Source organism: Doryrhamphus excisus, chromosome 4, assembly GCF_030265055.1.
Source record: "Doryrhamphus excisus isolate RoL2022-K1 chromosome 4, RoL_Dexc_1.0, whole genome shotgun sequence".
Classification (NCBI taxonomy): domain Eukaryota; kingdom Metazoa; phylum Chordata; class Actinopteri; order Syngnathiformes; family Syngnathidae; genus Doryrhamphus; species Doryrhamphus excisus.
In genome coordinates this window covers 6965852-6991592 of record NC_080469.1, presented here as the reverse complement: position 1 = coordinate 6991592, position 25741 = coordinate 6965852, and the positions used below count along the sequence as shown (strand labels likewise).

The following is a 25741-nucleotide window of genomic DNA, read 5'->3' as shown; positions in this document are numbered from 1 at the left end:
TACTTGAGTTGCAATCTGTGAGGTCAGTGGTGCCACTCACTGGCAGTTGGTAATCAGGTATTTTTTCGTCCAGCATAGTGAGTGGGGGTATTTCTCTTATGTTCTTATTTTCAAATGCAAATGTTGACAGGTATGGCTCACTGCCAATGTAAGCATTTATATGTATTTACTATTATATTTAACTGCCACTGCACCACACATCATCTTCCTTCTTCTCATCTTCAATCTAACCTCCATCCTGCCGGCCCCTTTGCCACCCGTACATCCATCAGAGCGCTGTCATGGTGGAAGGGCTTTGATGCTCCTTCCTGATGCGGCCATCAAGGCCCTCTATCTAACACAAGCCGACACATCATAATAACAGTAAGAGGCCTTTCCTGTCCACTGTCATGCTTGGAGAGATTAGTTCCCCTCCACAAAACCCAGGTAATTTGCTTTTGCTGAAGCACATTTGTCGACGCTATTCTTTCAGGTTAACTAGTTCACGAGAGGAGATGAGACACTTGCTGCAGCGTTTGTTCCTTTTATGGCGTTATTCCTCCCAGCGACTTGAAATATGCACCAAAACAGCCAATGTCACACATGTGGGTGTCTGCGTAGTGAAAAAGTTGCAGCAGTCATTTGACATACATCAGTGTTATCTGACATTCATTCATTTAATGCCTGAATGTTAAACAGTAAAGATGCATGATGTGATGTGTGTTTATGCATGGTCATATTAGATCACTCAAATTGAGAATGACCACTGAGGGACAAGTCAGTGAGGCATACTTGTTTTATGAGTGTCATTATTTTGGAGGTGGTTGTTATAAAGGCATGGGTTTAAATATGTCAGTGCCTCACTGGAATATTACCGGTAATCTGTCTTTAACTTTGACATCAAGTCAAATTTGATGTTTGGGAAATATTTTTCAGAGGAAGGCAAATGTTGAGATTAATTTCTTGATGCTCGACAGGAAAACAAAAAAAGTTACTCTCCGTTGGTCTAATATCTATTTCATGTTTTTTTATTAATCACCCAGGGAAGCTCTAAATCCCCTGTGTGTGAATGGGTTGTGCTCTGTGTCTTCACACATTTGCAGCATGATCATATTTCATAAACGCTGCATTTGAATTTTTATGTACAGAGTATGCAATATTCATGATAAACTGAATATGCAAATAGGTAACCTTTATTTATGGGTCCCTGCCAGATTCGTACTCTTAAGTATTTCTTTCGACGATAAGATGGATAGACAAAAATGTTAGTTAGGGGAATACTTGGGTGGCGGCAGAATGATTGATAATTAGCAGCTCAATATATGCCGGCTGAAGGTCATAATTATATTTTTTCTCTGACAGCTTTTTTTCCATGTTGATACATCAAGTAATCCTATTTGTAATTCTAAACAATGCTAAAAAATAGTTCCAATAATTTATTTTTATGGTGCTTGCTGATTTGTTGGACTCCTGCGCTAAGCTTGAAATAGCTGCAAATACATTAGCATGGGTGAATCACCAAGCAAAGAATAGTCAAGTTTGAATCTTATAGTCACACATTTAATCCCACTACTGCATTCCATTATATTTCAAGCCAAGTGCCTCAAATTACCTGTCTCGTCTTGAAGGAGCCCCTTTCCCTGATGTTTAGAGAGTGGTTAACATGCCAGAGAAGCTCCAAATACACTTTTATATCCACTTATGTAAATCCATTGTTCTTTGAACATTTCCACATACAAACCAATATTGTGCTTTTCTAAGAGGTCTAAGACCTCAATTACATCAAATGCGGTTTGTCCTGCTTCTGGGCTGCCAGATGAAGGCCTCGTACAACTGTGTCAATGCTACCCCCTTGTGACCGCAGTGCAGCAGGAGAATTTCAAACCAAACAGCGTTCTTTCACTCCTCAAAATACCAAAGACATGGTCCACATTCATTCATGTAATGCATAAAAGCAATAGGCACACACTTAGCTTGCATTTACAGCCAAAATTACTCAACATGCTTATAAGTATTGTTATGAAAATCAGCACGGTCTATGTCTTGTTTTGAAGGGCGCTTCAAATCTTGTCAGTGTGGTTTCAACTGGGAATAATTAAGACTAAAATAAAAGTTTGACACATTCTTTGTGGAAATGTGTCATCACAACACCTATTGCATGTGTAGTTCCTAGATCTGTTTCATTAAAACCAAAGATGTCTACAAAGTTGCGAGGCTGACATGCAGACAGATGTGCATGTCAAAGTCTTAAGAGAGAATATTTTGGAAGGTATAGCTCTTGCTGTCCCAGCCTTGGCAAGAAGCAAGCATGAAGTCTTTTTTTTTATTGTATGGACTTGAAAAGAAATAATTACACACAGCGATGTATTATTCTGCAAAGCTGCATGGCTCACTTGTCACATGTGGCAGAAAGAAAAAAGGGTTGCATTCTCTGAAGTGCAGTTTGCCATAAGCTGCCACTTTTTATTTCTCAAGTTTGTTCTACTTTCAAAGGCACGGTTCAACATTGGCAAGTTGGCTCACAAGTTTTATTTCCTTTCTTCCTTTGATATTCATATTTAATTTGCTTAAACAAAAAGAAAGAAAGAAAGAAAACTTAGAACAATTATTATTAGCTCAAGAAAGAAAATACCTGAATGCCTCACTATGATATTTCTCATCAGTCTGTTAATAAAATAGTCACCCTAATTAAAATATTACAAATATGATAACTAATTCTATATTGTTGTTTGGTAATGGTATAGTTTATTTTGAGCATGCGCAACAATTTGCAGAGCATCGCATTACATTTACATTTGCACAATTATATATACAATTATATATAATTATATTATATTATAATATGACTATTAATACCAATATTCTTTACCCACCCATCCATCCATTTTCTATGCCGCTTGTTCTCACTAGCTGACTTCAGGTGAGAGGCAGTGTACAACCTGCACTGGTCGCCAGCCAATCACAGGGCACATATACACAAAATGGACAATTTGGAGTCGCCAATTAACCTAGCATGTTTTTGGAATGTGGTAGGAAACCGGAGTACCTGCAGCCCTTTCTCATTCAGAAATAAAAAAAAATATCACCCAAATTCACTTCTCTTCACACATACTCTTGAGCGCTATTCAACTGGGCGTGGCACTGCCTGTTCACCGTAAAGCAGGGTCAACTATTAGCATTTAGCTTTCTTGCTGTAACTCCACAGCACCATAAGCTAACCAACAAAACAGCAGCAATGTCTCCACAAAATAGGAGAAAATGTTAATAAATGAATTATTTTCATAGTTAGAACATAGAAAACCTGCTTATGACTTTCTAAATATGTGTTTTAACATTATTATATCCCTGTTGACATGAAATATCACTCCTATAGTCACCTTTACACACCTATTATTCATTTTAGCTAGTGAGCTAACCAGTTTGCCTCAAACTGATTTCTTCTAAACTTAAGAAAGGAGAAAAGTGGGGAAGAAAGACAAAGTAAGAAGCCAAAAACTTACCACGTTTACACGGAATGGTAGGAGAACTTTATGTCATTATGGCTGACAAGGTGATGTAATGAAATGTGACATTACTGTTGCCTAGTGATCATATCACTTGTATTTAAATATGTTTTGACTAATACATAATAGGCCATAGTCTACCACAAAACAGTGATGATTTATTAATGAATTAATGTCTGAAAATGCCTTATAGCGTGGGAGCGAACCACAACATTGTGAGGGACAACTGTGTTACTATTATTATTAATTATATGAAAAATCTCATTATTCAAAATTTCCATGTAACACTTGATAAATATTAACACTTAAACTAGTAAACTGCCATTGATGCCATATAAAATAGAAATATACACAAAAATACACATGTGAGAGAGGTCATATAGTCAGTTGTTGGTCATAATTCAGATTAGGATACATTAGGGGGCCACACAGTATCTCACACGGCCCCCTAGGTGAGGGCATGCCATTCACAGAACCTGTGCCCTCTTATTGACATTTGACATTGACTTTCCTTCATCACATCAGTGAGCCTAAACCATTTCGTCCAGAGTGACCATCACACCGGGACAGGTTGATTTGTTGCTACTAGCCTTCAGTAACGCTATAGTTCCTTTTACCTGTAACCGTGTTGTCTGATCTCTTATTAATAGTCTGAGCATAAGAAAGTTAAAGCATGCACAGTGGTATGAAAAAGTTTGGGCAACCCTGATAATTTTCAAAATTGTCCTTTTTAAAAACTCACTGGTTGTTGGGATCAGCAATTTCAGTTAGATATATCAAAAAGCAGACAAACACAGTGATAAATGAGAAGTGAAATTAAGTTAATCACATTTATAGAAAGTGTGCAGTAATTATTAATTTGCATGTGCGCAGAAAAGGCATCTACGTTTTCTCGCGATTGGCTACACTTGTGTAGGTCAAGTGTCAATGAGCTTACCAAACAAATTTTGTGTTCCAATAATTAGTGTTAAAGGTATTCAAATCAATAAAACAAGGGTGCACAAATTTATGCACCTGCCTGCTTTTGTTTAATGGTAATGGTAATGGTTTTATTTCATTTGAACATGCATCAGATTACAATTGAGTGCATCACATAATCAGTTCACAGTTCCACATGTCCAAAAGGAGTAGGAAGAAGCAAAGCTTAAATAATTATTGCACACTTTCTGTAAATCCTATAAAGTTAATTCTCATCTCTCTCATAAAGTTCGTTCTCATCTATCAGCGTGTTTGTCTGCTATATGATATATTTAACTGAAATGGCTGATCCAAAAAAACAGTGATTTATGAAGGAAAATCTTGAAAATTACCAGGGGTGTCCAAAATTTTTCATACCACTGTGACCGTCAGTCCACATGTTATCATGTGACCTAATAGCATATTGCATCATCTTATATATGACATTTAATCACTTCAGGCACCTCAAGCTGCAGTCGACACACAAACATGACCAAAATATGTACTGTTTATAGATGTATTTGTCTGCCACCACCCAATAAAACTATCCTTTGCATTTCCATCTTCTGAACCCATGTCCCAGTGGGAGTAGCCGGTTGAGAAATGTTATGCTTTCAAGCTTCAGGGAATGGCGGTGTGAGCAATGTTTAGGGTGGAGAGAAATGGTACGTTGCCTAGGTATTGTGCTATAAAGAGAAATAGGCTCTAACCCTCCAAAAGCCTCCAAGTCTTTAAACTTTGCTTCAGAATGTGGTTAAAATTATCATAGTCATCTGTGGACAGACTTGTTGGATCTTGACCAGTCACTCAACGTCTTTGTATCCTTTTCCTCCACATCTGTGGCATCATTTTCATGCTTCCTTTTCCTTTCCTGCCCATGTTCATACGCTTCCCCTCCCTAAAACAAGCCGTCTGAATGGTGTGTTTTCTATTAGTCAGAAACATTTTGAAATCCCGCAAATATAAATATGAAACAAATGCTTGTGAATGTCGGGTGGACTACTTTATGATGTCCTTATGTAGGAAAAGAAGAGGTCTTAATGAAAACTGTGCCCTTCAGTGGATTGTGGATTTCATCCTCATGCCATGCACACATGTCGGGGGGTGTTTGTGGCAGCAGACGCAGCCCCTCTCTGACCACAGTCATAAATGAATTACTATAAAAAGGGTTATCCAAGGGCTGGGTGGCTTTTATGTAATTGAACAGTGCTTAAAAGAGGTATAGGTCTTTCCATAAAACCTCAGTAAATTGTACATTATACCATTGACATGTTTCCATTGACGAGAAGAAGTGGAATGCTCATTATTGCAAAAACGATGCAATTTTTGAATGTGTGCTTGTTTCGCATATTGGTGGTTCATTGATATTTATGTCAACACTGACTTTAAGTCCACTTTAAGCTCTTACAATATTGCTGTCCAAACCAGCTTTATTACGCCACCAGTTTTTCTCCCCAGGGTTACTTTCCTTTCCCACTTAACAAGCCAATGTAACACAAGGTTAACTAAGTGACAATCTAATAAGTTGGTGGTTGAATGCCCTAATACATACTCATATTAGCATGTATTAGTTACTAATTGTTACTGTGCTGGATCTACTCTCAGAGCGACTGGACAAGCCATGTCAATTACAGAGCTTACATGAACAAAAAGCACATACAGGCGCTTTAACGAACATTGATTGCATGTGCCGTGTCTGAAGGAATGCCCTAACACCACCACCCACCAGTGGCAACAATATTAAATACCCCTATTAAATACCCCTGCACAATCTATAGCTACAGTATATTGTGCTTGCAGTTTGCTCCATCATACCAACAGTTACTATAGTGAGTTACTGCATTGCTACATTAAATGATTGGAGGGGTGGGGTCTTGTCAAACTTCCCTCCTACAGTTTTTTCCAGGAAACTACTGCATATCTTTTTGTTTTACATAAATTGTGTGTGTTTTAACATTTATAAAAACAATAAAAATATTTGCAGGTACTGCAGGTAACAATGGTGAGCAAAAGCAATCTGCAAGGGCAATTGTGCAGTTTCAAAGTTTTTGTGTAGAAAATGAATTAACGAATTAATTACTTTCACAATAACACAATTTTCGTAAAGTTATTACATCAGCAAAAACAATGCTGTCCACTGGGTGTACAGTGGAATCAGTTTTTGTACTCCTGGTTTTCGATTTCTTCACGTCTCCTGTTTTTCTACACTGTCTTGGTTATCATCTGACCAAACACTGTTTTAACAAACTAGACCAAGTTCAAACTACGAATCGAGTGCCCAAACAAAGCATTGGTGACTGCACTGGTGACTCAGTCTCTATGAAGATCGGATTGTGCTTCTTTTCAAGATCGGACATTCTAGCCACGGAATTATGTGTGTACCTCTGTGCGCCAGAGGGCGGTCAATGTAATGGTTCATGTAATGTGGCTTTCAAGTGCACTATGTACTGTAACTCTTACTGTAGCGCTTACAGTCTGTTTCTGTGGGGTTAAACTGATGACAGCTGCAAAATAAGTTGTAAACTATAGCATAATGCAGCAGGGTTGCAGACCGTGTTGTGCCATGAAGTGCTGTCTCGCAAGAAAAAGTTGCACCAAAGTACCGACATAGTGTCCATGTGGCTCTGTCCTGCCCTCCTCCCTCAGCAATTGTCTGTCTCTACCAACAGGATTCTCCATAAAGGTTTCATTCATCATTTATAATTATTTTGCATTATTTTCTGCATGTCAAATTATAATTGTTCTACATCAAAGGTGTTTTCTGTAACATTTTTGAGTGTCTGGAATTGATTAATTGGATTTACATTGTATACAATAGGATTTTTTTTTCCAGTTTTTGTTCAATTCAGTATAAGACAGACCCTTTGGATGAATTAATTCAACAATTCATGGAAGCAAAGCAAACAATACAAAAAAATTCTAAACCTTCTTGCAGAGCAAACACATTATTGTCCAACATTGCCACACTTACAGCACTGGTTTAAACATAGTACGCTATATATACATAAATTTAAATCAGCCCCTTTAGACAGGAACACAGGTGATCTCATTATGATAATACCACTTGCAGTGAATGTATGTAGCCTCACAGCTCATCATTAATAAAAAGGCTATCCTACCTCTGTGAACATGCAGGCAGCAGCTGTCTCTGTGTATCTGTGATATTGGGTTCTCCCACTTTCTGTAATTAGCAATGATCAAGAGGAATTATAAGCGACGGTTAGCAGCACTGGACTCCTCAATGGCCCTGATAGATGGTCAATTATAGTGATCAGGTCATGGCGTTTATTGGATTTAAAGTGGCAGTGATGGGCCCTTTTGGCCTTGTGTGGGTAATTATCACATTTCTGCATGATTTAAGATGACAGTCAACACTGAGAAAGACTTAACTCAAATTTAATCATTTTCCTATTTATGTATTTATGCAAGAGTTAACAATGGGTGGCAATACGTGGAATAACGCAACGAGGCCAGGATTATTGTGGCATCAACATAACAGAGCCATCAGATATAAATTGAGTGTGTGCGGAAAACAAATGTGTTTGAAAAAAAAAACTACACAGCACTTCTTATCATTTTTGCAATGCTTTTTTTCCACTTTTGGTTACATACATACATTATTGTAAGTTGCTTTATCTTATTGTCCACAGATCCACAGAAACCTGCTGCTCAGCTTTGCTGGTGCACAAGGGAATGCCTTGTTTATGTTCTTTTTTCACGCAGGAGAAAAGGTCATAGGATTATACCACGGGCCCAAGTGGAAGTCAATAAAAGCCAAGCAATGAAAACAATATCATCCATATTTTAAACAGCTGGCAACAAACAGGGGGAGGCTTACACTGGGGTGCCAATTATTCTACTGCTGGAGTTTTGCAGCAAACCACCTCAGGTGTACTTTTCAAACAGAACAATTATCTCATACAGCTTGCAACAATATGAGATTGTCAACCGAAAATGATTTCTATATCCCGGTGCCTTATGCACAAACCGCTAACTTAATACTTAAAGCTAGTGGTGAGGAGGGGGCAGATTTATTAGGATTTAAATGCAGATGTTTTTACGGATGTGTGTGTAGTTGTTTTCTGTCTGGGTTTGTTTTCCCTCCATGGACTCATTAAAGTCAGTGCGGCACCGTCTGTGCTCTATAATACTGATGTATTATTAATCATGTCTTCCCATGCAACTCCAAAAATATGTCCTTTTTAGATTTGTAAGAATGCACAGAATTTGAAACCGAGCCTGGTCCAACATGACAGGATGCTTTATTTTTCTTTGGGTTATACAATCCCAAGTGAGTAAAACAACAATGGCTACATTGTTCACTGCTGGACATTACTAGAGTTCTGGCTCAGTGTATGCCTTGTCAATGTACAGAATAGCATGTGTGTGGTGTCTCAAAAGTTCACAAGCTCTACATGCCGTTCTACAGAGGGATGGTTACAGGTCAGAAAATATTGTGCAAAAACAAATGTTGAAAATCTTCATGCTCCTTCTTGTGCACTAAAACCCCTAAAATCATCTTCTTCTGGGTCGAAACCAAACAGCCCCACAATTCCCTTGCCACATACCCTGCTCATCTCTCTTCCTCTTCCGTTTTGTCGTGAGATCATTCCAATCTGAGATAAAAGGGCGTTGTTTCGGTCTGGTCCTTGTGTGTCTCGCCGACCATTAGAGTAACATTACTGACACCGAGTGACCATTGTTGCATTTCACATATCATCATTGTTGAATGTGTCTTTTGAATGCCTTGTACTGTATTTGTATTTTAGAACATTTATAAATTTTTATGCTTGAAAATGCTTAATATGTACAAAATATTTAGCATTTGCTTAAATATGCATGTGTTTAGACTAATAATAGACCACATTAAACCACTAAACAGAATGATTTATTAATTAATATATTTTTGGAAAACTTGTGAAAAGTCGTCGTGAAATTCACACTAAAAAAGTGGTGACAGACGACTTTCTTTGTGATGAAATGCCGGGATGCTGACTCTATGATTAATCATAGCTATATTCTGATAAATTGAGGATTCTATGATATGGTAACCTTTCTTTTAGAACAGAAATAAAATAATGACAATATGTCTAAACAGGATACAGGCTGATATACGTACAAAAATGAATGTGCTCATGGCATTTTTTGCCTCCCATTTTTGGTTTTGATTGGGTAAGATGATAATCCAAGCCAGTCCACTGACAGACTGCAACATGATTCACTTGGACAGTGACTGACTGCACATCCAATTTGTTTCAACTCCAGAGCAGCGGCTTATTATCTGAAATGCATGAGATGTCTGCATGAGAGCCGTGATCAGCTGGGGCGTGCGCCAGGGCTGCTGGGAAAGTAATCAATAAGGGATTGTCTCTTGTAGTTTAGGCCGACACATTATGACAGAGCTGAAAATTAAACAGGCAGATATTAATAATAATGAAAATACGGACTCATGAGTGAGAAGCGTGGGGGGACGGGGGGTGAAACTAAGTGTATCCTATTTGGCTCTGTCTGTAAATGTGTGTGCATGGGAGGAAAAGGGTAGTCAAAGTACACCTGCACAAGAGTGTCATAGGAGCTGCCTTTAAAAATATTAAAAATAGCATATTGCTTATACTGTGGTGATGGGTTGTTCCCGAATGAAATGGCTCTTAGAACTGGATCTTTGAAGTGACAGACAGGAGCCAGTTCTTTAAAGTGAATGCAACATAGTTTTCTTCTCTGCTTTTTTGTCTTAAAGCAGCATGTGATTGTAATTGTGAATGAAATGTTTCGTTACACTGTTGGACGAGAGTTCTGGTTGTCTGGAGTCATTATTTTATCGTTTTTGGTAAAGTAACTAGTAACTTGTGATGTGAACTGTGGGAGCTGGCTCATTGCAGTGAACAACCTTTTTTGTTTTTTCAGCTCTCTTTTTTCTGTTAAATCTGCTTGTGATTGGTCAAAAACTTTGATGCTGTGTGTGTGACACTAAGGAGCTAGCCACATGGACACATTTTCAGGTCAAAACAGTGATGTATTTTATAATTTCAGCCTTTCATTCACACCGAAATGCTGGATGCCCTGAATCTGTATTTTTTTTTTAAAGAGTTTCCAGAGTGGGCAAATCTGAAAACGCTTGTTGTTTTCCTGTAGACAGCCAACACTGTTTTACAAAACGATGATGTCACCGACACAACAAATATGGCAAAAATATTACACCAATCTCAATGCATTGCTGTACGCACCTTGCAATCTTAAACTTGTTTCAGAAATTACAGTGTTACAGTGACAATGGGCACGGCCGTGCATCAGTCACTGACAGTGTTTTTTTTCCGTCGGCTTGCTTGCTGATGATACAAAGTCAGTTGGAAAACTGCTTGTAGTATTGAAAGCGGTGTATTTGAGAAGAAATTGACATAAAAGGATAGCATTGGGTGTGGGGAAAAGGTGGACCCCCACACCTTACCATTGATGGCTTCCCTCACTCCTCTTTGAAACCATCCTTCTCTGGCCACAATGTGTACATTTTTGTCCTCAAAAGACTGTTCTTTCTCTTTGAGATGCAGGTAGACCGCAGGGTCTTGACCTGAAGAATTAGCCCGTCTGTGTGGTGCCATGCTCAGTGGCTGTTTGCATCCCTCACTGCACAAGACAGCATACACCAGATTGTTCTTCAGGGCGTGGGGTGTCCTGTCTTTGGGATGTACCAACCTCTGTCTCAAAAGATTTGAAGTATACTGGTATGTTGTGTTTGTTAAAAATCCATCTGAGTATGCCAGATATGACCTGAGACATACAGGATGACAATGTTATTGCATCTGCTACTCTTTTCTTCCTCATCCACCTTGCTTCTCTGTTTCATTTTTACAACATTTTAGTTATTTATGAATGTTAAGTGCAACCAAAAAATAAACATAATTAATTCTTTTAAATTGAGTATGTCTTTACCTTTTAAAGGCATACTTTTTAAATACAGCACCTGTATTAAAAAATGAATAGCGATGTAACAGAGGTGCTTATACGAACACAGCAATAGTGATGGTTCAAAAGCCATTCTTACGTTGTAAGAATTAGCTACGGCAATCTTTTTCCCATGTCTGACCAAGAAACACACAACAGTGGGTAGGGGCGGGTGAGGTTACCAAACTGCATTACAGGCCATTACTGATGCAGCATCATTGATTATTTATACCCTTATAAAATGCATGTGTCCCTGGTGGAGCAGGCTCACTTGGCTCGCTTTGATAAAATGTTCCGAGTAAATCACCACAGCAGACAAACAGCACATTCACATATAGCACATGAGAGAGTTGAGTGACAAAGTCCTGTGTGAGTAATAGATGTAAAGAAAAAAGAAGACACACTGTTATATGTAAGGCCTATCACTGGATCTTATTAAACTAATAACTCTTTGCAATTCCCAGTTTTCTTTGCATGTTTCTGATGCATATGTATGGTTAGATTAATTTTGGATGTCAAAATTGAACAGTAGATCATGTCCCTCCAGGAGATTTGTTCAATGTTGTTATTTTGCATTAGTTAGCAGGGGAGCAGATGGCGGTGACTTGTGAGCTCAGGAGGAAGTCAGCACTTTTTTGAACTTTGGCGTTGTAAGTGTCTGTGCTGGAGCAGAACCTTCTCCAAACCCCACCTCATGGGAATATTCTATACCAGATATTAATAGCTACAGCTGGGGCAAGCACCTCTGAAATGAGGCACATGACAACAGGGAATAGCAAGTGCCACACTTTTCAAAGTCTCTTAATGACACTGTGGCCCCTTCAAAGCCAACTGAAAAACACATTTCAAATGCTTGGTCAACTAAAATATGTGTTTGGAATTTTGACATTACTCCCTCCAGATATGTTAGTCACAAGATATATTGCTGTTCATTAAATGCATTTTTCATCATACAGGTTAAAGGTCCAAATGCCAGCTGTCTTATATTATTGTGGGGGAAAAAAAGAACATGAGATGTACTATGTAGATGACAAACGGATGCCAACGGACTTGCAAAGTGGTAAAGTAAGTCCATATTGGACACACTTTCTAGAGCATGGAATTATGAGAGAGAGGACAACATCTTGTATCATCTATCTTCTTTAAATGCTGAAGCCGTGACAAAGTGGATGGATAAATTATGATAAATGATAAGACGTGTTTAGTCAATATCTGTAGTTTTTCTTTCATCACTCTGCTGTGTTTTACCCTCACAACGTGTAGCTGGAAAGACACCCACTCATTTAAATAGCACTTGGAAGGCCAGATTGTGATCAAATTGAAGTAGGCATCGCCCATGTAAATATCAATATCTCTCTCTCTGAGATAAATTGTCAAAGTGTTGTTTTGTGAATTCATATCTTATTTACACTGTGAGAGAAAAATAGCCAGATGTCACTCAGGGTCGTGTTTCTTTTAACCCGACTTTCCAAGAAAGAGTTTGACAATGAAAATAGGGCAGCCGTACCTAAGGAGGTATTTACAGGCAGTGGAATGTTCATCTTGAAATATGTTATTGCGTCCACATGATATTAAAGAGCTCTGCCACTCCATCGTTGTACGTGTAAGTGCATCAAACTGGCAATGAGCTGACTGAGATGTGCGTCAGTGTGAACAGCCCTGGGAGCTGAGAACATGACAGGAAGATGAGTGAAAAATAGCGAGCAATAGAAGACGACATTCCCTCCGAGGAGAGAGGCAGTGATAGTATCTTATAACGTGCAATGTCTTGTTACACTACACACACGGACTCACACACCATAAATCCAACTACTGAGAAGAATAGCTAAATAACAATACAGTTTTACTAATTAATTACATGACAGAAACATGATTGAAGGGTGCAGTAATGGACTGAATGGTGACAAACTTCACTAAGTGTTTCCTGGAAGTCATCAGTCACAGTAGTGTAGAAAAGCTGCAGCAACAGGTTTGGTGTATTTACAGTGTGTGATTGTTCAGCAGAACACTTCAACATCTGTGTGAAGTAACAAAAGGTGGGTATATGAATGGAAGCTATGAGTACAGGGGTGGGAAATAAGGACCAGGGGGCCATACTCCTCGAAAAAATGTTTGTAGAGTTTATTTCAAACACCATTGTTGAGGTTACTATTTATCTAATGGCAGCCAAGTTGGCATGCACATCTGGCACTGGGTACTTAGTGCAATTATTTATGATTTCCTCCAAGATTTAAAAGCTCTTCGCCGGGCCTTGTAATGCAGTAACTGATTGCACTGCTAATGTAATTAAGGGGAGATTATGATGTCCACGTGGCACACCAGATGGTGGCATTCACAGTGATGGGGGAAGGCACAACTGGCACACCACTGCACAAGGGCAGTGAGGCGCAGTCAGTCGGAGAAGTCCAGACTCCCTACCAGACGGAGGGAAGTATGCTTGTGTGCAAGAATGTGTGTGGAGTACATACATTTGTATGGGTGGGATATGGGACAATAAGCTCAGCTATCATTTTTAAGCTTGCGTGATTAGAAAAGAAAATACCAGGAAAAAGAAAAAAACATTCTGACCATCTCTAATTGCATATGCTCAAAACATGCATCATAACAATAACTCATTTTGGTGTGCAGGCCCTCAGTAGCTGACGTCTGGCAGTCCCACAACATGGTCAACATCCGGAAAGCAGTTGGTTCCAATAACATTCCTGTACGGCTGCTCAAGGAATGTGTTGGCCAACTGGCCAGGTACTAACACACAGTTTTACCATCTCGCGAGAGCAGGCCATTGCTGCAACATGTTTTAGGAGAGCCAAAAAAATCACTAGGCTTAATGACTATTACCCTGTAGCACCGACTTCTCTCATGATGAAATGCTTTGAGAAGCTGATGGACCACATCATGGCCAGACTCTCCCGTTCATTGATCCCTGACTGTCAGAACAGATCCAATACAAAACATCATAAATTACACCAACGACACAACAGTGGTGGGTCTCAACAGAGACAACAATGAGGTAGCCTACATAGGACGGGAGGAGCAACTTGTGGACAACCTGGTCCTCAATGTGAAGAAGCCCAGACACCATCACACCACTCCACATTAACAACACTTCTGTGAAGACAGTCAGTTGCATGAAGTTCCTCCGAGCAACAGCCACTACACTTCTTGTATTGGCTGAGATCACCATGCCTTCCATGCCTTCTACCCTCCTCACCACTTTCTATAGAGGAAACATCAAAAGCTTGCTGAGCAGCTGCAGCTCTATTTGGTCTTCTGGCTGCCAAGCCAAGGACTGGAAAGCTCCCCAGAGAGTGGTGAGGACAGTAGAGAAAATAATTGGGAATTTTCTCCTCCCTCCCACTTAAGGATATTGCAGACAAACACTGTGAGGCCACAGCACTGATGATGTCCTGCTCTATTCAACCTGCTGGACTCTGACATGAGGTTCTGCAGTATCCAGTGTGGAACCATCAGGTTCTGCAATAGGTTCATCCCAAAAGTCCTTGGATTTCCCCCATGCGTCTTTCACTGACCGACACAAATCAGAACTTTTTTTCTATCACCGCAGGAACTGCATGGTACTGCATGGTACTGCACCCCATTTTAGTCACGTTTTTTAGCAGAGCTGTCGTACAGTAACAACATTTTTGACAATTTTGTTATTTTTATTTTTTGACATTGGTGAAGCCCTGCAATAGGCTGGCAAACAGTCCCGGGTGTACCCTAGCTATCAGCGAATTAAGCTGGGATAGGCTCCAGCATGCCAGTAACCCAGTGAGGACAAACAGTAGAAAAATGGATGGATGAATGACAAATTTTTGAATAACATTTTTGAATCAACTAAATTATTCTGATTGTAACTTGCAGTGATTTTGAGTTGCACTGTGTCATAATGAAAGTGAGACTTTAATATTTTGCCCCCTCTCAGGTAGCTAAATAGAGAAGCACACTAGAAGCTACATTCTACATTCCTGCAAACTACGACTTTATTATTCAGTAATGGACTGGACAGGTGTACCTGCTACTATAGCAGGTAAGTGTCATAAATAGGATTTTCTCATTATGGTACTTTGATTCTTATTTATCATTATTAGGACTTTGATTTCAACTGTGAAATATAATTAATTGTTTTAACCAGAAAATCAGATGCATTAAGCAAAGCTATCATGTTTTAGATGTCTCAGCCAAGGCACCTATGATACCAGAATGACCTTTAATTAGAGGAGAGCATGATATCATAAAGCCTTGCAAGGTTGTATCCTTTGGGGGCACTCGGGGCAGGCTTCTTAAAACATGTTATTATAAGCTATTCAGGAGACACAGAGGTTTTTATGCGTAGACAGAAAAGAGAGGAGGAGGAGGTAAGGGTCATATCTGAAATGAGCGTTGCACATTTCTACACAGCCTATAATGGGTTCATACAGGTGACAGGGACATTGGGGGCGCAGTAGATTTCCCAAGTTGATATAGGGATATTATTACTCTGGAGGTGGTAACATAGAAATCTCCATCTTCAGTTTCTAGACGACTGTCAGCAAATTACAAAACACAGTTGATGACCTTTAAACATGAAAAGGAAACCGTCACATCATTTGTGCGACATGTCATTCACTGAGCCTGATACAGGTCACTCACTATGGCACCCACTTCTTCCTCAACATACATGTTTATAATTTGTCTAGGGAATTTTGCACTCAGAGGATCATCCATTGTTTGTGGATCTGTCTTAATCTGTGCTAAGGTATACATGAAATAAAATGTGAACCATTAAGTGTGATTACCAGTTCCAATGCACAAATTCTCAAACAGCTGCTCCTCACAGAAATTCAACACCATCTTAATTTAGCTTATCGTACTGAATCCTCATAAAGTGATGTTCTGCACATTAAACACTTTGGTAGTTGATGGCTATCTCTGTTAGTATGTGTTGATATCTTAAGACTAGGTGAGCGTTTCATCACCTTTTCTGTAATTAGCCCATTACTGTGCCATGTGTAGGTTTTCTCAGCATTTTTTACACCTACTTCCATGCCTGACATTTTTATGATAGCAACTTTGGGATTGCCAAATGCTTCTAAACAACGGCGTCAACACCATGATGTGAAAGTATGTGCTGTGAAGTCGATGAGTGTTTGAGGCAAGTGGTAGGATGAGGATGGCATCTACAGTATCTGCTAATTAACAACTGTATCAAACTTGTATTGTTAAAAGTAATGACAATAATATATATTTTTACTCTATTTGGAGAATTTTGCGTGGCACGGCGGACTAGTGGTTAGTGTGCAGACCTCACAGCTAGGAGACCAGGGTTCAATTCCACCCTCGGCCATCTCTGTGTGGAGTTTGTGGGGTTTTCTCCGGGTACTCCGGTTCTCTCCCACATTCCAAAAACATGCTAGGTTAATTGGTGACTCCAAATTGTCCATCGCTATGAATGTGAGTGTGAATGGTTGTTTGTCTATATGTGCCCTGTGATTGGCTGGTGACCAGTCCAGGGTGTACCCCGCCTCTCGCCCATAGACAGCTGGGATAGGCTCCAGCACCCCCTGCGACCCTCGTGAGGAAAAAGCGGTAGAAAATGAATGAATGAATAAAGAATTTTGCTGCACATTATTATTTATTTACTCCACAGATGGCCTCTGTGCCAGACTTTAGGCACCAATACCCATTAGCCAGGATTAGTCATTATTGTGACTATGTATGTGAAGATATGGGGAATTATATTGGTACATATATTGGTACAATATTTGTGGTGTCCAGCCCACTGAAGTGTACGTACAAATTTACATACACCACTACTACTGTCTATGCAGTATTTGCTCCTTGTCCATTGTACAGCCCATACATTGTAATGTATTTTTTTTTTACGCAAGACTTACATATTAAAATACAAAACAGCTTTTCCAGAATTATACGCATTGCCTTGTCTTTTTCATGTTAAACTTATCACATGAACTCATACACTGAAGCACTGTGGGGATGTGAATAATTTGGTCATATGAGTTTGCCGCTGAGCATTTTCTCTCCCATTATAGAATAATTTCTTGTAATGAAGAATATGAGAACAGTGATCACACCCAACAACCCAATACCCAAAGAGCAGCAACACAGGACACCGCAAAACACAAGTGTCATATCTGAATAAATTACAATGATAATTACAAAATGAAATCATTTATTTAGTACGATGGGGTTACAAATGATATCATTTTAAACCGCTAAGGGTCCTTAGAAGATTTTATGTTTTGTATTTCAGCCGATGTACAACCCAATGTAATTGTGACATTACTCATAATGTTATTGTATTTTATAACAGTAATGATATGATATTAGGGGGAGAGGTACAGTGCAACCTCTATGAATGAACAAAATCTGTTCCGGGGCTCTGGACAACCTCATATTTCGAAGCAAAGTTACCTCATGGAATACCATATTTTCCACACTATAAGGCACACTTAAAAGTCTTTAATTTTCTAAAAAATATATGAGGTGCCTTATAGTCCAATGTGCGTTATGTGTAGTTCAAAAATCGGAAAAAATGTTGTTGTGCTACTTCAGTTAGCACTCCACTTGATTGAGTGTTTCCCGATGACATAGAGATGTGTTACGTACGCTGGCAGCGAAAAACCAATCAGGGAACAGTACATAATATGCATCGCACATATGCTGACAACTACACCGAGCGTGAAGAGTTTATATAGGATTAGAGATAATGAAGAGATCTACTCATTTTTACCCAACAAAACTGCATTGTCCATAACATATACTTGTTTATAAGAGTATCTGGTTCATCTGTAATTTCAGCCATTGCCTCATCGTCTGTTTCCCTTCTTGTTCAAACTGGATGGATTGAGCCCATATTTGTGTTTTCAAAAAAAGTGTGTACTCCTTTCTACTGTTGCCATTTATCCAAATTGCATTTGGATGCAGATGAGCTAATGTACTGCACATTTGCATGCAACAGACAAAGACAGTAACATTTGTGACAAGATAATGTTATTCAAAAACAGTACAAAAAATTGCTGAAAAAAGGATTGCATAAAATCATGAATGAGTCATTTTAGCACAGAGGCAGACTGAAATGATTTTTGTATTAGTTAATGATTTCTCAGAAGACCCTGGAGGCTCTGACTTCCTGCAAGTTGGTGGCACAAAGTCCAAAGGCAGCGCTGAGGTGACAAAGAAGCTTCAAACAGGTAAACAGAAAACACACTACAGACTGCACATTTCATCTATCGAAGACGCTTCATTCAATGGCCTGCAATTTATTCAGGGATCTTACAAGCTGCAAGGAAGAGGCCCATTCATTTTTATAGGGTAGTTGCTGTTTAGCTTTCACTATGAGGCTTTGAAGGAGCTAGTCACACAATATAAATTGTACAGGAATTAGACTAAATGTGGAGCTAACTAAGCAATAAGCAGAATAAGCACATTTTAGTTTCAGGCAGGTTAAACTCAAGGCTAGAATCAAGAAAACTAGTTTGTTGATTAGTTTTTTGTTCCCCTTTATGTCCAATAGGCTTCTTGATTTCTAAAATGATGGTGTGGAGTTTCCATATATATGTCCCCGGTGGGTGGTCACAATCAAAGACGCTAGAAATTAATAGGACTTTACACTCAGCTCAGAGCTAGTGAATACATTGTACACTCATGTGGGCCTAGCCCCGTCCACTTCTGTTGCTCACCAGCATGGCCGACTTTCTGCTCCATGGTGTACTACACTCTGTTCCATTCATTTGTATGAGTCAACATTGTGATTCATTTAGCATACTTGTCACAATAAGGTTGATGTTATTGTGGCCTGATGTGGCTGGTGAATGACTGTTCAGCATAAAAGGTTGTTTGCCTGACTGGTTGCAAAACAAATTGTTAGTGGCCAGCCTTCCCCTTGAATAAGATTTGGGGGGAGAGATCATTGTTATAAGCAGACAATGGGTGATGGCACAAATCTATCAGAAGTTTGTTTCTTTTTTCAGTCAAGAGATTTTTTTTTGCAGTGAGAAATATGAATATGTCATCATGAAAGCAGTCTACTGCCATTCAATGCAGCAAATGTTTTTAAAGTAATGCAGTGATACTGACATGTTAACGTTGATAGAATGGGTGGTAACGCCAAGACTCATTTCCACGCCAATGGAATGAGTCTATGGCTGATGTAATGTTATTGCTCTTCTGGTCACACGTAGTTATGACTGAATTGACAGTGCCATTGCTGGTTGCAGCCAATGAGTGCAGTCTATTGGTCTTGAAATAAAAAATGGAAAACAATTGATCACCAAGCAATAATAAACAATTGTCAGAATGCCGATGAACCAATTTATTGGATAGTATGCCCATTCCTAATTTTGTGTACTAGATAATGATTGCAGTACTACACAAAATGCAGAAAACATCACAAGTTAACTCAGAAGCCACTCTTTTGTCATTTCCCTTCTGTTGTCTGGGATCCGAGATTAGCGATTCAAAAACATGAAAGTATTAAAGTAATAGCTACTTCTCATGGTTTAGACTCTAAACTTTAGAGCCTCAACCTGGATGGACAAACAAAGCTTATTTTGAAAAAATCCAGGTTACAAAGAGATCAGTCTTTCGATTAGCCAATTCGCCATCCTGTTTCATCTGCATTACAGCTATTTAACATGTGTTAGGGGACAGCTGTTTCTGGAGTGAATCATTTAATTTGATCAACTTAATTGGGATGGATTCTGTAAACATCAAGATTGAATGCACTAACTTTGTCAGTTAGTACAACAATGCTTTAAACCTAATCGAATAAAGTTGCATCAGAAACCTTTGCAAAGCTATTTACCCTGTAAAAGGCTTGCATACCCATTAGGCTAGAATTCCCTTAGATGGGAATAGATAACAATTGATTGGGACTTCCTTGAAAATATGTGATTGCCCTCTCTAATTCAAATGCTTTTTAGGTCTAAGTTGTCAGTTGGACCTCAGTTAGAAGGACACTTTTTCTTTTAGAACCTAAAAAGCCTTCTTGAGAAGTCAATACTTTAGCGTTCTTTGTCCATTCTCTTGGTAATGAAGCTTAACGACCCTCAATTTCTGTCAGAGCCTGCTTTTTTCTGCCCAGTTTGTTGTTGCTATTGTATTTTACAGTCCAACTTTATACATAATTATACATATATTTGTCTAAATATTTAATTAAACCGCATCTTAATTTTTAGAAGGAGAAAACAAAGAGTTTTATTTACCCATTTTTATTTTAAATCTCAGATTATGATGTCTGCTGTGAGTGACCATTTGCCTACGGAGCCCATCTCTGCGGTTGGAGTCGTCTCGTCACACAGCAAGGCTATGGATGACTACTATGTTGTAAGTTATTGTGTGCTCTGGTAGAATAAATAATAATACATTTTGCTGTTGTGGAATTACACATGCTGATTATACTTTACATTTGCTACAATGCTTTGCAAAAGCCATAGGTAAAGGTCTTCATCAGTTTCAATTCCTTACATTTTTCCTTACATGTTTGCTTGACGTCCACTTGAGTCATTTCTTTTTGAGCAAGTAAACCAGAAACTCTCCAAATAAATGCAAATCATACAAATTAAACTAGCATTCTGCTAGCATTATGACCTATTTTTATTTGTGAAGTAATTTACCATAACCATAGAGTTAAAGAATTATACCGGCACAACAGAAGGCCTTTTCTTACCTTCTGTTATTCTTGTTGATTTTACCATGCACACAAACTGCTCCCCTCTTCACTCAGTTGTTGTTGTTTACAATAAGGTACACAGTTGCTGGTAAGGTACACTGTTATTGTTCTGCCGCTCTTGTTCTATTCTTTGGCAGTTAATGGTGGGTTGGCATCTGAACGGAAACACTGGCAGTAAAACCGTATGCACATTGTATTGACAAACCAAACCAAACCAAACCCAATCATCGTACTTCCTCCTCTGCTGCTTGACTATGCCAGCACATTAGAGCTTAGCTTAAAAAACAAATGACTATGAATCATGCTGAAGAAAGTACTATTAAACGTACCCATTATTGAAATATTTGTTCACTGCATGCATGGGTTTTCTCCGGGTACTCCGGTTTCCTCCCACATTCCAAAAACATGCTAGGTAAACTGGCGACTCCAAATTGTCCATAGGTATGAATGTGAGTGTGAATGGTTGTTTGTCTATATGTGCCCTGTGATTGGCTGGCAACCAGTCCAGGGTGTACCCCGCCTCTTGCCTGAAGACTGCTGGGATAGGCTCCAGCACCCCCTGCGACCCTCGTGAGGATAATCGGTAGAAAATGAATGAACAAATGAATATTTGTATTGTTCATGCAAGGCGTCTTTTAAAACCTGCCTTGGTTTTATGAGCCCACCAGTGTTACCCTACCCTTTATATACAGCAAGTCAAAGGGCTGATTATCTCTTTTGCTCTCTGATGCTGTGTGTTCTCATCTCTGAACTTGAGGAGATCATTCCAACACAAGAGAGCACAAACCCAGATCAAACACTGTTCCACTGGGATCAGCAGCTTTGCTCAAGTACCAGCAGCCACCCGACATCAAACGCCATGCAAACAGCCATGCGCACTCTGACTCCGTGCAAGTGTTGCAAAAGGGGATATGGGGCCTTTCAAAGTCACACAAGTCCTGGACTTGTTCCTCTCATAAACCCATTACTAAAATTGACACATTTTAAGAGACATTTTATATTCTTCATCTCTTTGAGTTTTGTATTTATCTTGATGTCAAAATTCACAACTACATGAGTGTGTATCACAATGTAGAATTTATTCACTTAAACAGATTAGAGTTTTTTCATCTAGGCCAGGGGTCTGCAACCTTTACTATGAAGGAGGCATTTTGACACCTAGCCCACTCAAGAAAAATAGTCTAGAACAGCAATACATCACCTTAAAACAGTGCTTCTCTATTATTTTCTGTCATCCCCCCCAAGGGACAGAGATTTTTTTGTTAAGTATGCTGGAAAATACACTGAAAACAAGTAAATGTACCTCAAATTACACAATGTCTTTGAACACAAACCTATTGCTCATAATTCCATTTGAATGTTCTGCTACCTGGACTGATTGACTGTGATTGACTGGGGACCGGAGGAACCTGGAGTACGTGTAGAGAACCCGCACACGCACAGGTATTGATTGTTTGTAATTGTGGACATGAACACCTGGAAGAAATTGTTAGAGAACCACACCACAGCTGAGGACCTGGCATTTCACATTCAAGCTGTTTTCGTCCTGCCACCACCTGTGGCAGGATGATGCCTGAGGTGCCTCCTAAGGGGACCATGCCCTCGTTACTCCTCAACTTGACTTTGGGTTTCATAAAACTATAGACCTTTGTTTATGCTGACAGGATGTGCTGACTATTGACCTGGAAAAAGTGCCCAAGACGGGTTGTCTTGTAACAAAGAGGAAGGGTCTGTGATGTATAGGCTCCTTGTGGGACCTTTCATGGAAGTGCTGCTGTGACGCCCAGCCAGAACAGAATTCGCTACTCATCTGATGCTCGCTCTGTCTTTCTCAACTCACTATCTCTGCCCTCCCGCTCAAGTCGCTTCCCCCTCTCATCGCATCCTGTCTTTGGTGGTTTTGCATGAATCTCCCTGCGCCATGTTTCCCCCACCCAGTCACCGGGGTCATTCATCATTATTGTCAAGGGGGGTAATGTGTGTGGGTGGGTGCAGAGATCTATGACTTCTTCATTTGAATGAACCTCATTAGATTGACTCTTCTTTGTAAAGGATCCCTGTAGAAAATAACCCTGGCAGTTATTTAGGTGATTCTCACATTGTAACCAATGGAACATGACGCCTCAGCCAAGCATATTTGCGTCAACGATATAGGAGTTTACAGGTTATATTTTACTCTGCACAACACACAGCAGTGTTATGCAGGACCTTGAGCTTGACTTGTGGCACCAAAATGCTGTCAATATGATGCCATCTATTATTCTTACTGCTTGCGTCAATCTTTTATAACTATGAATGAACCTATTATACAAGGACAATCTGCTATTTAATTAGAATGTACACCCATTTCTGCATACACTCTACCACAGTTCATGCTTAAAATTTGTCTCATTCAATCCTAGGATGATTCAACCGTGCATTATTAGAGTGTAGTACAATCAAATGTCAAGGTACACTTTTCTTTGCTTACCCGTGCATTGCTTAATGGATGTTACATTTAAAAAAATACATATCTCATCTCAATTTTGCCATAGAAACACGTTCAAGTTTGGTTTCCTTATTAGAGCAGATTGTTGTCAGGGCATCTTTAATCAGCCTTATCCCAAGGGATGATATTTTTAGCCAGCTTTTTGGAGGCTAAGACTTCTTTACCCAAGCGGAGCTCTAATGAGATGGAGTGCTACTCTAGGCAAGCGTTAATTAAGGCTAGTATGCAAGGGAGGAGACAAAAGCAACACATTCACGGCATACATACATTAACTTTATCCCATCTCCTGAATTTGTTCTCTCTCTGTTTTTTTTTCCACGTAGGTTGCACAAACAACAGATGGCTCTGATGCTGACCTGTGGAAGGACGGCTTATTCAAATCCAAGGTCACTCGCTACCTCTGTTTCACTAGAAAACCTGTAAGTGGGAATGTAAAGTATCACTTTCCTTGTGCTTTCTGCAGTAATATATGCAGCACCTCTTTGTTTACTGGCTGTTATTTAAGCAGATTATGCTCCCAGAATACTTTGACTAATCAGAGTGAAAAGTGTGTTAAAGTCACATTTTTAAAATGCCAACACTGGCAGTGCAGTTATGAATTTTTACATATAATATATTTACATGCATATTTAAATGTGTAATATTTTTCATGGTGTTGGTCCTCCTGAGGATAGGATTCATATTTATTCATTACACAACAATGAACTGTATTTTAACTATTCCTAATTAATAACTAATCCTGGTGTCAAAATGACACCACGGTAAACAATACCTAATGTTGGCCTGCTCGTCATCCTCGGCTCCTGCATGAATAAAATTTTGATTAATTTACCCATCAATGTTGTATTCCATTCAGACTCTGGTATACATTGGAACCTAGGTTAGCATTATTCATTTGTTCCAGACAGTCTAACTCTAACAGAAACAGACACTAACTGAATACATTTTCCCCATCAGAATTAATATGAATCCAATTAATCCATTCCAGAAAGCCAAAAATGTCAACACTAAACACTTTTTTAATTTGATATTTTTTTCATGACTGATACTGATTTTTAATAGTCAAGGAGCACTAACCAATATTTGCATATTCATTTGCAGTAGAAGTGAAAATATTGGCAACAACTTTTGCAATAGTACAATATTCAACTCTTAATTTACTTTAACTCAAATTTTGTTTGTTTATTCCATGCAGTATAATTGGTAAGAGTGAGGTAAAGGCCAGACATTTACTTGGGTGTAGTGTGCCATTAAGGTCCATGCAGTTGTGAATATATTTTGTGTGAAATATAAAGGAAAAGCATAAATTAAATATATTAAGCATGTTTAATCAACCTACATCATTTACTGCAAGTGAGCAGAGATGCCACTTATGTTCCTAGAACAGAGGTCCTTAATAAAAATTGAGTCAGGTCCATTTATGCAATTATGGCCAATGCGAATGCCTGAACCTTATTTTGCCATACAATTGCGTCAGACTAGCTCATATGAATATCAAATATACTGTAATGAAGCCCTGCACATCACCCTGAAAACAGTGCTTCTCAAATAATGGGACTGTCAATTTTAGTGCAGACCTGCCAACATGTCTGAATTTGTCGTACTCAGCATACAACTTGAATATGATTGCTTCACTACTCTCCATTTTGTTGCATTTTGCTGGTTTCAGTTCCGAGTTCAGTCTGTCCAGACAGTCCAGATAAATAAACAGATATTACAACAGTTTCTCAGTAGTATTTCATACTGGGGGGTACGAAAATATTTTTGTCACCCAGTGGGGGCATGTAATTGCCCTACAACAAATCTCTCACTTTGGCACCTAAATTGCATTTAAAAGAAAACAGAAGCAAATTTCACATGATTAATGAAAAGTATGACTGTACAAACAATGAATGAACACAAGAGGTTTATTTTTAAGTTAAATGAAACGGCACCAGTTTCTCTTTAACAAAAAAGCTGCAATAGTACATTGTTTACCTTTGGTTCAGATCTCTGCAGCAGCTGTATGCCACAACTCTCTTGTCAGCGAAAAATGTTGTTGTTCCGCGCAAATATCCATACAATCCTTAGGAAAGAATCACGTTGTGGTGCTGTAAATTAATATGCTATAACTCTCATAAGTGTTTTACACTGGGCGCTACAGTTTCAGAGCACAAGACACAGCGCTGGCACTGGATTTTGAAAGAATTAAACATTTTTTGT

At 39.0% G+C, this 25741-nt stretch overlaps 1 protein-coding gene across 5 annotated transcripts in view; it reads left to right on the top strand.

Moving 5' to 3' along the window:
- Positions 1 to 401: 401 nt before the first annotated feature.
- Positions 402 to 25741, top strand: part of mvb12bb (multivesicular body subunit 12Bb) — a 60308-nt gene continuing 34968 nt past the window's right edge. The window contains exons 1-4 of one of the 5 annotated variants that reach the window (XM_058071785.1): positions 402 to 426; positions 18473 to 18571; positions 20607 to 20705; positions 23863 to 23958. In XM_058071785.1, coding sequence (XP_057927768.1) covers positions 20610 to 20705; positions 23863 to 23958 — 192 coding nt within the window. In that variant the 5' untranslated portion in view covers positions 402 to 426; positions 18473 to 18571; positions 20607 to 20609. Of the gene's footprint in view, positions 427 to 2990; positions 3497 to 18472; positions 18572 to 20606; positions 20706 to 23862; positions 23959 to 25741 lie in introns of those variants that run through there. The other 4 variants (XM_058071786.1, XM_058071788.1, XM_058071784.1 and 1 more) reach the window with 4 other exon arrangements.